The sequence below is a fragment of the Pleurodeles waltl genome, chromosome 9 (assembly GCF_031143425.1).
Source record: "Pleurodeles waltl isolate 20211129_DDA chromosome 9, aPleWal1.hap1.20221129, whole genome shotgun sequence".
In the NCBI taxonomy this organism is placed as follows: domain Eukaryota; kingdom Metazoa; phylum Chordata; class Amphibia; order Caudata; family Salamandridae; genus Pleurodeles; species Pleurodeles waltl.
The window spans coordinates 997820135-997834425 of NC_090448.1; the positions used below are offsets into that span (position 1 = coordinate 997820135).

Here is a 14291-nt window from a genome sequence, read left to right on the forward strand (position 1 = left end):
GGTTAATTGGGATGTGGAAACAGAAGTCTTTAAGGTTGCCATGAAGTCGCCTTGTTGAAGTAATAGGATGACATCTTGAAGAGTAACCATGCAAAAAACAAAAATGCTCAGAGGATGTATTTCTTTTGGGGGTTTGCAGTCCAAGAACGGCATCTGACCATTAATATACGGTGGGTCAGATGGGGGGGGGGGGGGGGTGGGGGGGGGGGTGGTTTAGTTATTTAAAAATTTTATCTATGATATGTGCCTTGACAGGTTCTTTGAAGAGGTCTGGCGTGTGTCTGAGCATCCCCTTAAGCATAGGTAGATACGATACTGTGTTGAACAGTGGCTAAAGGAGAGGGTTTCCAAAAAAAAAAAATCATCCTCTTATAGGGTCGAGGTGGAGTTAGACCTTGTCATATGCAGCTGCTCCACATATGACAACATTCTATGTTGTGGTCTCATCTGAGGGAGAAGGCTTGGCTGAGTATAGCTCAGGGTCTGTATCTATGGGTGGTTCAATGTCATAGGTGTCCCGTGGATCTTCTTGAGGTGAGATGGAATATTTGTCTACCTCCTTTTCTTCCTCCTGAAAATAACGAATAGAACCCTCAGAGGAATATTATTCTGGTGAAGGTGGTGCAGCAGGGCATACAGGGCTAATAGTCTTGTCTTTTTCCTAGGGTTTATTGGAATAAGAATGTCCAAAGTTTTCTTAAAAGTAAGCTGCCTTTTAGTTGGCTGAGCTTTGGCAACACAAAAGGGATAATGGATGGAGTGTTGAAACTTACCCCCCAGTCACAGATCTGTGTTAAATCTGTTGCTCGTTTGCTCACTGTGCCACCCCAGTTTGGAACCAGACATCTGTAAACCCGTCTTCACCCTGCTCTCCATGGGAACAGTCCAGCCTGAATGGCCAGACTAGGTCCTCCATGGACTGGAAACAAGCATCATGGAACTGGTTTCGGGGTATCAACCCTCATCAGCCAGACTAGCTTGAATCCAGTGGCAGAGCAGTCTTGTTAATATACGACCAGTGTCCGGGTCGATGACAAGGTGCCATTGTCTAGAGTCTCTCCTGCTGAAGCTGTTCCAGTTTGGGCTCCATGGATTCAGAACCGGTTGGTTCCTTTGAGAAGGAGAATGATTTCAGCTCTGAAGCAGCTTTCGGCGCAGTGTGTTTCAATGCAGAGTATCCAGGCTCCGAAACAGTTGGCTTCGCCGCTGAGCTAGACCAGTGTTTTGGGGCCAGGGCTTTTGACTCCGCTCCGATGGTGGGGGAGTTGGCTTTGGAGCATGAGTCTTCTGCTGTGTTTTTTGGCACCAAGGCAGAGCTGGGCATTTCAGACAGATTTCGGTGCCAACCATAGCCTGAAGGCAGTGGTGGCCCAATGAAAGACATTGATTGGTCTTGGGCAAGTGCTCAGCCCTTAAGGATGGTTTGCTGGGGCCAGAGTGGAGGTTCTGTACCTACAGGATGTCTCGGTGTGAGGTCATGCATCTTGAGCTCAGACTCTGAGCAGGTCTTCATGGGAGAAGGCACCCTCATCTTCTGCCGACACCTGAGCGTAACCTTCCACCTGAAGTTCCTCTGAAGCGAAAATGTCTGGCATATCGCCAGAGCTGTGTTGAGACATCTCGAGTCATCAAGCTTGTCGCTCCCTCACCCGTGAAGCCTGCAAATCGTTCAGGTCCAAGAAGATGTTATCTTCCCGATGGTCTGGAGAAAGACACACGTTACACATGATTTTGGTTGTTACTTGGGATGACAGCAAGGGCAGAACCGAAAGGGAGTCCGTCGAATCACCAAACAGACATGGCACAGACATTGATGTAGACATATTGCTACGAAGGGTGAAGGGACAAGGGGCCTGCGGTTGAATCAAGTCGCCCCGATGAGACAGACACTGGTGACCATTTGAAGAAGGGTAGAGTACTAACTGACTGAAAAAAGTACTGATATTAGGCCTAAAGCAGGAAACCACAATGCCGAGACAGAGCATAGGAGCACACAACTAAACCCAATGGCGGAAAACAATCTAACAATGGAGTTGATGCCCATGCACATTAACAACTGAAGGGGTCACTCTACCTCACGACTCGAAAGACTTTCTCAGAAGAAAAATTATTTGCACACTTCCGAGCCCAACACCAGATGGTGAGATTTTGCTAAGCATGTGTATTTACAGCCACACATGCTGTCCGTATACTTTTAACTCTAGGTTAAAAATTACTCATATTCTAACTCATAGTCTGCAGATTCACATTCATTCTTTACGCTCTCAACCATCAGTGGTGGGACAGCAGATTGATTCTATAGCTACAACCACAGTTTGCACATCTGTTACCATATAAGGAGCCAGGTGTCCAGTTCACGTTGTGCAGCCAAGCCAGCTCCCTTGCTTTAAATGTGAGCTAATTCGCCCTTGGTTCATGCAAGCTGTGTGCCTGAGGTGTTCTTACTAGGAATAAAAACATCACCATAAAGATTTATTGATCCTAATACTACCTCTGGTATGGGATATTAACAAAGAGAGCTGGTAGTCAAATAATTTACACTGCTTCACCAACCGAACTGACTGTGCATCTCAGACTAGAGGGCACTAGCCTTCATTTTTTTTCCTTCAGGTGAAGGTTGTATCCATAATGGTTTGCAAACCTATGCAATGTTTTCTGCCTAATGTGAGATTGTACAGGGTTGCCTACTTCCTGGAAAGCTGATCACCCAGCCTTTATCCGATTTAGAGGATCCTAGATCTCAGGCTTTGCCTTTTCCACCGCCACCTCCCCTACCCCCCTGGAGTTCTCTAACCGGCTGCATCAGGAGTAGGGGTTGCGTGAAGTAAAGTGACTTGAAATGGTTGCAGCTCCTCTTACTACTTCATACCACATTTAGAAACCTATCCTCCAAGGACCTCTGGATAATGGGTGACAGATTATGAGCTACTTCCTGTGGCAACATTAAGGTTATGGGTCGTTTCGAGTCTCCTTCCCTTATCCGTTACTTACTCTTCACACAACCCAACATCTTGCTCCCACAGGTATCCGTAACCTAGCTTCAGAGCCAATTGGCTCTAGGAACAGCAGGCAACAGTATCAATATTAATAATAATGAAGTTGCTCCTGAACAAACTTGACAAATTAACCCAATATCCCAAAGCTTTGTCCTATCTGTACATGGCAGGGCCCCACTTGGTAGATAGTGTTGGCTATTTTGTACCTCTGTGGTTTAGGGTCTGTCACTACTAAGGGGACCCCCTTAGAGTAGATAACAGTAGTTTGACAGTGCCCTTGGTGGGGCTATTGTCATTCCTGGGTCGACCCCATATATTGTAGCTGATGGCATCTCAGTGATGCCAGCAGTCTGACTTCTATCATTCTGGGGTCATCTCCATGTAGTACAGTGTTGGTTTAACAGTGCTCCATTGGTTACAAATCTTGAATAAACTCCATTTGTTATACAAGGATGACTAACAGTTCCTTCATGTAGTCAGCTCTATATTACTCCAGGGTGGACAGCATACAGAATTTACTAGTGGTTCTAAAACTCTTGGAAAAACACCAGCAAAAGCTCACTACCTACACAGATGTCTAATCCCTAGAGAGTGCTCCCTTAAAGAAAGCAGGGATAACAGCCGACCATTTGTAAATTGAAGGAATACCATTTTCCACGATCAGGATTCATCTTCCACAGGATATAAATCACTCTGGTTTGTATAATCTGTCTGTGAAGCTATCCGTCATATTTCACTTCCTGCATTAGAGACTGTGCATAAGCCTAGAGCACCAATCAGCAGTGTCACATACATTACACCAAAACATGCTACCCATCTGCCACACCTACACCAACCCTTGTCCACTCAGACTCACTAAACTGAGCAGTTACATACTGGACTAACAAAAGCACTTTTAGGCCTCACCAAGGGGTAGAAAAGCACTTTAGCAATGCCACAATACTACATATCAGCTTGTTTACACTTGCAATGTGAATGAATGACGGTTTTCCAAAGCTCTATAACTGTTTTCTAGAAATAAAGCGCTTAAGTACAGCAAATCAAGTTCTCCAGGTAATTTCCTAGAGTAAAGGTTGTTCTGTCTTTTCCAAATATTTCCAGAGACAGAAATGCAAGCTTCTGCAGCCAAGATGCCGAACTTCGGGTCAGTATGGATAGGTTCAAAGGGAGGCATAATGAACTGGCTTTACACCATGTTCAGCTCTTTAGGCACCATATATGGGGGAACAGACTGAGAAGTCTCCTCAAAAACTGTTTGATGATTCCTTGTAAGAACAGGGACAGCCCTTTACGTTATAAATATTGAGACTGCCACTAGATGGACTCCCACTGAAGAACATTTAAGACCAATCTTAGCTAAATTCAGAAAGTATGAAATAATTTGATTAGGCCACATAGAAATTAGATGGAACACTCCTGCTCAGAAACGCTTCCACTTGGCATGCTAAGTCTTTGCGGTTGCTGGAGCACATGAATGCACCAGTATATTCCCATATTCTGACATATATGGGTCGAAGTAAACAAATACTAAGACCTATGGAGCCAAATTGTTACATTCATAAACCAACAGATGTTCAGGACTGGGCCTGCTCATATTGAAAGCATGAGGACAGTGAACTTACCACTTCCAATGTGGTGGTACTATTAAAAAAAACATACACCATACTAAGCTCCACCACGTTACTGTGAAGTGTGGTTTTAAGTGAACCGGATTTGTTCTGCATCATATGATCAATCATGCAGCCCTCACTTAATACAGTCTTAGTAACATCTGCCTTGGTTCCATTCCTAGTTGGACACTATAAAGGTTGTCTTCAAGCACTAGGTGGTCTTAGCCCCTCAACCTCTATGATCACTGAATTCTAAGTAATGACTATCTTAACACGAATAGAAACATTTCCACTTGTTGAAAGTCTTTGGTTGCTAGCACACATACCTGAACGGGGATGTTCCTGCTGTCTACCAGAGTGTCTAAATGGCTGCACTCTAGGTGGTCAGATACTATGCTGCTGAGATGAGTGACTACGTCATGGAAGAGCATCTCTGTTTCGGGAGAGGAGGCTGGGGTGCAGTCTCAGTGGTACTGCTTCATATATGTGGATTGCCAAAGTAGTTCACAGTACCACTACTGCCAGGGTAACTAGCATGAGAAATCGTGATTCGCCTCTGCCATCCTCAGTATTCAGGGGATCAAAGTATAACTGGGAAAAGGAGTATGTAAAGTTGTTCAACCATCTGAACGAAAAGGCAAAAAACCCTGTTCCTGGCCTCCAGAACCTGCTGTTTTAGTGTTAACATTTTCTGTCTTCCATGGTGGTGGACACACGTGGGCTGGTCAAATTGGAGGGAGATAGAATCCTCTTGGTTTTCGTGGAGCTCGAAATCTTGACAGTCTGACAGAGCTCAACTGAGGGATTCAGGCTGATCATTTAAGCATCCTGGGAGATGTTGCCCTGCAATGCCCACCTAGATGTAGATGGCCCACTCCCACAGCAGCTGTGGCTATTCTGACAAGAAAGGATTATCTGTTCACCTTGCACCGCCACATAACATATGGAAGTTGTTTAGTCCTTGATGAAAACTGCTTGCCCAGCTAGTCTCTGAAGGACCCACTGTAGTCCTAGTCTTAAGGTTCGGAGGACCAGAATGATGTGGCGCACTTTCTCTGTGTACGACAATGGGCCTCTGGTGGTTAGCTCTAGCAACTGAGCTTCCAGGCCCTCTAATGAGTAGTCCATAGTCTGCTTTATTCTTTCTGATGAAGGGTGAAATGGGAGGCCCACTTTTAGGTTTGACAGAAACCCACACCATGTCATCCCACAGAAAGTCCATCTGGTTTAATTTGTCCATTTCCTGCTTCATGCTTCCAACCCAGAGCAGGCAAAAGAGCATTAACCAGATTATTCTATGTTGCAAGTCGAGCGTAATCTGCCAATCAGGTTGTTGTAGGTGGCTGTAGAGGCGATTGAGTCTTCCTTTGATAAAGCTTTCACAAGCCAGTTGTCTGGGTATCCTTGGAGACCTTGTCTCAGGAAGGCAAGGATCTGTGAGAGGCACTTTGGTCTCAAACCCTTTGCCTCAAATTTTCACAAAGGGGAGCTCTTTTTATTCAGTATTGTCCTGCCACTGAAAAGCTGTGGTGCTGCCTGCTATATTGGTGTATGGGGATGTGAAAATACATATTATGAAGATCCAAGGAGTTAAGGTAGTTTCCTACCTGAAGCATCAGGAGGATTGGTCAGACTTATGATGTAAAAAGACTCCTTTGTCAGGAACTTGTCTATTTCCTGAAGATCAGAATGCATTTCAGTTGTCCTATTCTCTTCTTTATTATGAAGAATCTGAAAAAAAACCTTTTTTGGGGGGATTTTAAGATTGTCTATTGCTCCCTTCAGGACAAGACGACTTTCCTGTTATTGGCCCCTCAGGCAGGTAAGTTTATTTCTGGGTGGGTGAACTGGGAGTATTCGGTATGACTTTGATGGCATGCCCTGAATGGACAATCTGGGCCACCCATCAGTCTGAAGTTATGGATTTCCATGCGAGGACAAAAAGCGAAATTCTTCTCGTCATTCAGAAAGAGGTCGATGAGTGGGTCATGTCACATCTGACTGTCATAGTGGCCCAGTATCAAAGCGTTTAAGACTGTGATCACTGCCATAGATTTAACGCCATGTTCTATATTGATTAGTGGCTGCCAAGGTCTTGAGGTGTGAAAGCGGACGTCAGTTCCTCAAACAACTTTTGTTGGCCACTGCCACAATGATGGAATCCTTTCTCGGGTGGCCTGACGGACAGGCAGGTGCCAAATCAGAAGCTCTATACTGCATGGGGCACTAATGTAGGATCTATAAGTGGTCTTAATTAGTTTTAGGGTCCAGTATGGGAATCTCTTTGAAGTAACTGAAGAAACATTGGTGTGCCACTAAAACTGTAGGGAGTTTGAATTTCTTAGCTGCCCTATGTGCCAGTGGATGAAACCAAGCTATACTGTCTGGAAAGGAACTATGTTTGGTCAGCAAGTGGTCTAACTTCCTGGGAAAAAAGTAATCTTCCCATTTCTGTCCACAGCTTTTCTGGACTTCCTTCTGGACAACTGACAATGCATCATACCTGAAAGCTGATTGAAATCACATATATCCTGTTCAGCTACGTCCTTTGGTGTCATTGAACCAGAAGCTTGGAAATATCCAACTGAGTTGTCCCAATTATCACAGAAGGTGGAGGAATAGTAGACACTTGTGGTGCAGGAGGCACATTTATGGGTGATGCTGAAAGTGGGACAGCTGATAGTGTCCAATCGGCTGTTGAAGTAATTTCTTAGCAGTGTCCATCATTTGCTGCAATGTATTCAGTTACTTGAAAATACCAAAAGGATCTTCATAACACCACTCAGGAACATTACAATAAGTGTTCCTAGGTGCACAACTTCAATGGTTAGCGCAATGGCTGCATGAGGGATCCCACCTTGACAGGGACTGGCAGAAGACTACCGCACCCTATCATGGCTTGCTGCAAATCCTACTGAACCCCAGGGGGCGACACCCTCCTGCCCAGTCAGCTGTGCAGGTTGTGAAGAGATACTGGTTGCATAACTTACAGCATACTAGAACCACCCTACCCTAAGGCCCAGAGCTACCTATAAGCAGGCAGTCTGCTCTTCCATGGATCCAAGCCCTTCGGGGAGTAACCCGATGGACAGAATACAATATCACAACACTTAGGGACCTCTACAGAGAAGGAGAGTTGATACCCTTTGACACCCTGGCTGATGAAGGCGGGTTTCCCCCGGGGCAGTTTTTATTGCATAGGGCGTTGGCAACCACACTCAGACGACACTGGCACCAAGGATCAGCAGAGCCGCCGACACACACAGTATGCCAGACCTTATGCACCATTACCAGGAGGGTGAAGGCAATTACCTCCATGAACAGGGCACTGTGGAAAGATGTGCTACTTCCCTTAGATGCATTGAGGCTTAGGTGAGAACACAATATCGGTGCTCCACCGCCCCACTTTAAATTAACTTTTACATCCTTCATAGAGCCTACCCCACCCCACCCCACAGAGGACATCCCAGCTGTTTGGCGCAGGGAGTGCCAGTTGCCCCCGATGCGCCGAGCAGGCTGCAGACTTTCTCCAGATTATGGGCTTGTCCCCACTTGAGGGAATATTGGGAGGGAGTGTTTCAAAGCAGCTATGATGTGACAGATCGAAGCATCCCTGCTTCCCCCCTGGTGGATTTCCATGCCCCAGATCCCACAGGTACAACTTTGAAAGACTGGCTTTGAAGCCTAATAGGTACAAGAGTTAACTAATGCTGCTATCACGCTGACATAGCCAAATTAATTTCCTTTCATCAGTCATTCTGGTATGGGTACACAGCATGGCTTGACAGCTTAAACATGCTGCCACCAATGACAACTGTTTTTTGCACATTTCTGGAACAGTCCTTACAAAAGATAAAACAAGGAACTGGAAATGAATTCTACCTACAAAAAACACAGGTATTTCTGGCACTTTGGATGCATCAGCGTGTGAAAACATGCCCTAATAAAATATATTGTTGCCAGAAATCCCCTTCCTCCAGGAAAAAGATGACTTCTTGTAGGCACAGTTACTGTTAATATGGAATGGGGAGGACTGTGAGTTGGAGATACACTATTCAGTTTCCTAAGTGGCCCTGATTTACTTCCCTACTGGACAAGATCATTAAATTTCCCCGAACTGGCATCAATCAGATAACAGGTTTCCCCTTTTGCATAAAGCATGCTTGACAGAAAGGGTTAGCATTGGCTTTTCGATTTCAAGAGGGTTCCAGCAAGATACCGCCACTTACCCTTTGATGGTCAGTGAAATACAATCCAATATGCTGCTACAACAAATGGAGGTGATGGGTGCAGTGGACATTTATCATACTCTTCAAAAGGAGTGTGTGCACCTATGGGGAACAAGGCAGGGATGCCCGCTTTTCCCTTTAATGTTTTCCCTCATCTTAGGAACCTCCGGCATCCTGGGTTAGGTGTGATTCCCCCAATTAGAAGTCTGAGGTGGCCAAAGGATTAGGAGGACAAAATTTGCCTCTATGTCGATGATATTTTACTAAAAGTTTCAGCCCCTGCTTACACCCTTGACAGGATAATGCATAGCCTCAACGTACACTGCCAGCACTCAGGCTATACCAATAACTGGAACAAACCTAATTTATCTCCTACATGGTTATGCGCTGGGCCTACCCGGAGACTGTGCAGCAATGGTGGTGGTGGTGGAAGGCTTCCGATACTTGGGGATCTATATCACCACAGACTCTAAAATCTTTCGTACCCAGAACCTTGAGCCCCCACTCAGACACCTCCAGAGAGATGTTCGCCACTGGAGAGCTCTGCCCCGATCGCTGCTTGGGAAGGCAGCCCTACTCAAAATAATTTTAATACCCAGATTCCTTTATGCCTTACAAAACACAAGGTACCCGGTCTCAACCTCCTACGTCCAAGCGATTGATTCTGAACTCCGGACATTACTCAGAATGTTGACAAGGAGCTGGTATGATGGTTGCATTGCGCTCCTTGACATGCAAAAGTATTACTGGACATCACAGCTCGTCGTTGTCAACCTATGTGCTCAACTACCAGGGAGACAAGCCTGCCTACCATATCAGCAGACTGGTCATGCGGCCAGGAGGCTGCCTTCGAACCATATATAGAGGGCCAAGCGTTGTAGCCTTTCCTGCTCCGACAGTGGTCACACTTTCACTCTGGCACACAACAATCATAGCCTTGGGATGGCAGGGAAGAACAACAAAACCACACCTCTCTGGGACACTGTACAACTGGGCACACAGGTATTTGACAGATGGGGCCTCATTAGCCTCTCCTGGGTGGGCGATCTATGGTCACATGATGGAGTAACACAATTTACCGACCTCCAATGCGAGTATCAATTGGCACCCACTAAGGTCTTTCGCTACTTGCGAATATGCCCTACATTACAAAAAGTGTTACCCAGAGGAGAGGAACTCGCTGAATGCTTGCCACTTGAGGACAGACAACTAGGAGTATATGCCCAGAAAACAGATCTTGCTTACTTATAAACTGATCAATAACTCCTCTGACACTCACTCTTGCCTGAGGGAACAATGCAATCGGGACCTTGAGGGCCTGGAAGACTATGAATGGCTCGATGCCTTGGCCTCCCATTGGGAGGTGGGTATTTGTTCCCAATTTAGTCTCATACAGTTGATGCTTCTACACAGAAGCTACTATGTATGCCTCTACTACCGTGGCTAAAATAGGCAAAATGTCCCTACTCCCATCTGTTGGTGGAAATGTGGTCGGGGGGGGGGGGCATTTTTCCACATGATATGGAGTTGCCCCTTCATCAAGCCTTACTGGGAAGCAGTAGTCACTTGCATGAATGGAGAGTGTGGCAGCAATAGAGGCCACTGCAAAGTGGTGCCTCTTAAATGTTTGGGACATATCCGAGCTTCCGTGGATGGACCAGTTGTGGATGACCCTGGAGTAAACAATAGCCAAACATACTATTATACGAATGTGGAAGGTCGAACTGGCGCCCAAGCTGGACGGGGATAATGATATGGACTGGTTCATGCTGGCCAAAAGGGCTGTCTATGAAGGTCGGGGCTGTGCCCATAAGTGGGCCAAAATTTGCAGGGGTTGGTTCTGTGGGTTTCGGCTATGATGCTTAACATTTGGAGATCCCACTGGGAAAAATGCTCTGTGAAATTGTATTGGGGTGGGAGGCGGGGTTTCTACATTTGTTGGGTTTAAGCAATGCTTTAGGTTGTGTCATGGTGCTAATAATATGATGTTTTCTGTCAAAGTGCCTTTTGTTGGTTTACCTGCAAGAAAAATATTTAATAAAAAAAAAAAAAAAAAAAAAAAGTGTATTTGCTGGACTCTCTATTCCCATTTCCTGGATCCCTTCTCTGGCTGGAGGTCTTCCTAATCTCGCCTACTGTGTGTTGTTTCCTGGCTGTTGGATTTGCACTGGGGCATGACCCTCTGTTTGCTCCCAACAATACCTGGGGCAATCCTGACTTGGCCATTTCTTGGGCATTTCCAGTGTCACAAATCTGGTGTTTATTGAAGTCTTCCTGAGCTACATCCACTTCTGAACCCCATATCAAAATAAAGAATCTTCATATTACAGATAAGTTGTGAGGCAAAGTGCGTTTTGGTACAACACGAACACAAGTCATGCTGTCTCTGCCTATTTTGCACACTAAAACCTTTGAATCCATAACAATAAGGTTTAGTGGTAAGCCTACTGTCAGCATACACAACCTTGCAAACATGATAGGATTCTACTACAAGCAATAAATGGCAGTATTGCACGGCAAGTGAACCTAGAATAGTTTTGTATTGCAAATTAATATATCAGTGTTGTTTGACGCAATCCCTGATGAAAGGATCCAGTTCCAGAAATAATGGCAGGGAATCTATGAAGAGAAACAATGTTCAGAAAAAAGGTATACACATTCAAACCAGTCAAAGCGAACACAGAATCAAATCAAATCATTAACATTTATAAAGCGCGCTACTCACCTGTGCGGGTCTCAAGGCGCTAGGGGAAAAGGGGGGGGTTATCGCTGTTCGAACAGCCAGGTCTTTAGGAGTCTCCGGAAAGCGGAGTGGTCCTGAGGCTGGTGGGGAGGGAGTTCCAGGTCTTGGCCGCCAGGAAGGAGAAAGATCTCCCACCCGCCGTGGAGCGGCGGATGCGAGGGACAGCAGCGAGTGCGAGGCCAGAGGAGCGGAGGAGGCGGGTGGGGACGTAGAAGCTGAGGCGTCTGTTGAGGTATTCCGGTCCCTTGTCGTAGAGGGCTTTGTGTGCGTGGGTGAGAAGTCGGAAGGTGATCCTTTTGCTGACAGGGAGCCAATGCAGGTGTCTCAGGTGTGCGGAGATGTGGCTGCTGCGGGGTATGTCGAGGATGAGGCGGGCCGAGGCGTTTTGAATGCGTTGCAGGCGATTTTGGAGTTTGGCTGTGGTCCCGGCGTAGAGGGTGTTGCCGTAGTCCAGGTGGCTCGTGACGAGGGCGTGGGTCACGGTTTTTCTGGTGTCGGCGGGGATCCAGCGGAGCATGCGGAGGGTGATGAAGCAGGCGGAGGACACGGCGTTGACTTGCTTGGTCATGGTGAGAAGAGGGTCCAAGATGAAGCCGAGGTTGCGGGCGTGGTCTGTGGGGGTCGGTGCGGTGCCGAGGGCCACCAGGAGTCGTCCCAGGCGGACGGGGTGTTGCCGAGGATGAGGACTTCCGTTTTTTCAGAGTTCAGCTTTAGGCAGCTGAGCCTCATCCAATCTGCGACGTCCTCCATACCCTCTTGTAGGTTGGTCTTGGCGCTGGCGGGGTCCTTGGTGAGGGAGAGTATAAGTTGGGTGTCGTCGGCGTAGGAGGTGATGATGATGATGTCGTGCTTGCGTACGATGTTGGCGAGGGGGCTCATGTAGACATTGAAGAGTGTCGGGCTGAGTGATGAGCCTTGGGGTACGCCGCAGATCATCTCGGTGGGTTCTGAGCGAAACGGAGGGAGGTAAACTCTTTGGGAACGGTTTGAGAGGAAGGAGGCGATCCAGTCCAGGGCCTGGCCTTGGATCCCGGAGGAGCGGAGGCGGGTGATTAGGGTGCGGTGACAGACGGTGTCAAAGGCAGCCGAGAGGTCGAGCAGAATGAGGGCGACTGTTTCACCGTTGTCCATCAGGGTTCTGATGTCGTCAGTGACTGAGGGACATAGAGAGGTATTCCCCCATACAATACCTGCCATATTCACCTTTAGTCTTAAGGAGGGGACACACAGAGGTATGAAATAGACATCTTGTGTATGAAAAAGAAAAAAAAAAACACCAAGAAACTCACGTCCGAAAAACTGCAAACAATGGGACTTTGGCAGAGCTACAGCTATTTTGATTGGTGAAAAGGACTTGTGGAGCTGCTAGAGTAACTATGGAATTGCGGCATTGCTTATGGTACAGGTTACAGTCCCACGCAGTTCACTAAATACACTGCTCCCACCCAGCGGGACCACTGGGGGAAGAAAAAGCGTACTGACCGTGCCACCCACTTCCTCCGTTCTGATCCCAGAGTATTTTCAATACTCTCAACTTAGTCTCAATTCTCAACTAATTTCAGGTCAGTATCTCGCTGTAAAGTGTTTAGACCAATAGACTCCAACACTACATAGTATCATCACAGCACAGTAATTGATGTCAATGCAGGTAAAAATGTTAATCTGTAACAGCATTGGTACCTTTGGATTCAAATCAAAAAAACTGTGGTACTTGAATCTAAGTAGCAAAACATCATTTTCTTTCATATCTTGTTCCATCAGAGATTTTGAAGAATCCAGCCATCTGTAAAAGTCGAAAAATAAGAATGAGTGAGAGTAACCTATCATAAAATTAGTTTATATTTAAAAGGCACTAACAGTAATGTGTTGCAGTGACTTAGTCCACAAAATGCTTGAAATGCTTATTTTTTTTCTGTTCAACAGATTGCCAGTGTATGCAGACCTTGACAATATAGGAGCTTACAATGTTAATTAAGGTGTGGCTGTCTTCCTGCCCCCCCTCTGGTCATGGACTACTAAGGAAAGACAACTAAAGCATATAACAATGAAGGTAGCAGCCACACACAGCACAACTATCAGGGTATACTTTAATGTAGCATGCGTCTCACAAGATGCTGACAAAGGGTACAACTCAGACTGAAAGTACCGGACGTTTCAAAGGGGCCAAGGGCATCTTTGCCACTGTTATTCTGTTGTGCGGTATTGACTGTTTGGGGAATCACAACTGTTGAGAGGTAGTAACATCAGTTTTTGTATGGTGAGGTAGTATGTTTGAATTCATAGGCTTCCACCAAAAGGAAACGGCCGTAGTTTGTAATCTTATCACAGGCTGACTGCCAGGATCTGAATGCAGGGCAACAACATTGGGGTTCAGTTACAATTACATTCAAAAAGTTTGTAAACACCTACTAGATTTCAAGCAGGCCTTTGATTCCTAAACCTGGGAATATATGTGGAAGGTGCTGCTCAGGCATGCCTGGGGCATAGCTATAGTAAATGGGTTAAGCTGTTATACACTAACTGTAGGAAGCTGGCTCTGTATAAACCATATCAAAATGAGATATAGTGTGCACAGAGTCCCGGGGTTTCCCAAGAGGCTTGACAGAGGCAATAATAGATAATACTAATGCTCTATTTGTGGCAGTGTGGTCGAGCAGTTAGGCCTATCAGAGGGTAGTGTTAAGAATTTGTTGTACACACACGAGCAAGAAGT

The 14291-nt window shown here is 46.1% G+C and overlaps 1 protein-coding gene across 4 annotated transcripts in view; it reads right to left on the reverse strand.

Annotated features, from left to right (window-relative positions):
- FERMT2 (FERM domain containing kindlin 2) overlaps window positions 1-14291 on the reverse strand; it is a 375557-nt gene that overhangs the window by 216611 nt on the left and 144655 nt on the right. For all 4 annotated transcript variants that reach the window (XM_069208559.1, XM_069208557.1, XM_069208560.1 and 1 more), the window contains one exon: window positions 13259-13361. In XM_069208559.1, coding sequence (XP_069064660.1) covers window positions 13259-13361 — 103 coding nt within the window. The remainder of the gene's footprint in view (window positions 1-13258; window positions 13362-14291) is intronic.